Source organism: Geospiza fortis, unplaced genomic scaffold, assembly GCF_000277835.1.
Source record: "Geospiza fortis unplaced genomic scaffold, GeoFor_1.0 scaffold10, whole genome shotgun sequence".
NCBI lineage: Eukaryota > Metazoa > Chordata > Aves > Passeriformes > Thraupidae > Geospiza > Geospiza fortis.
Window position 1 is genome coordinate 5,779,392 of NW_005054326.1, and position 388 is coordinate 5,779,779.

The window sequence follows — 388 nt, forward strand, 5'->3', positions numbered from 1 at the left end:
TGCTTCCCGTTCTCCCGGCCGGACAGCGGTGAGCCCCACGGAGCGGGCACGGGCGGCCGGGAGGGCCTCTGGGGAATGCCCCCGTTCCTCCTGAGAAAAGGCAGGAAAAGGAGGGAAAGGGGAAAGAAAAGGATGTGAGGATTTGTATTCTTGGCACTTGACTCATCAAAAGGTTGAACGCTGTGAAATCGGCACAACGCGGTATCAAAGTGTTAAATAACGGGAGCAGGCTCCCGGTACTAAAGTGATTTCAGTATTTATGATAAGAAAAATTAAGGCCTAAAGCAGGGGGCCCAGGCTGAGCAGGAGCGCTCCTGTCGGGGATGCTGCAGCGCCGGCACTGGGGCTGCTCAGCAGCGATGTCCCAGATGGAGCAGCACAGATTCAG

General features: G+C 56.4%; 1 protein-coding gene across 1 annotated transcript in view; it reads right to left on the reverse strand.

Moving 5' to 3' along the window:
* Positions 1 to 388, reverse strand: part of TMTC1 (transmembrane O-mannosyltransferase targeting cadherins 1) — a 143,913-nt gene that overhangs the window by 121,842 nt on the left and 21,683 nt on the right. The window contains exon 6 of the mRNA XM_014307034.2: positions 1 to 90. This exon is cut by the window's left edge and continues 123 nt beyond it. Coding sequence (XP_014162509.2) covers positions 1 to 90 — 90 coding nt within the window. The remainder of the gene's footprint in view (positions 91 to 388) is intronic.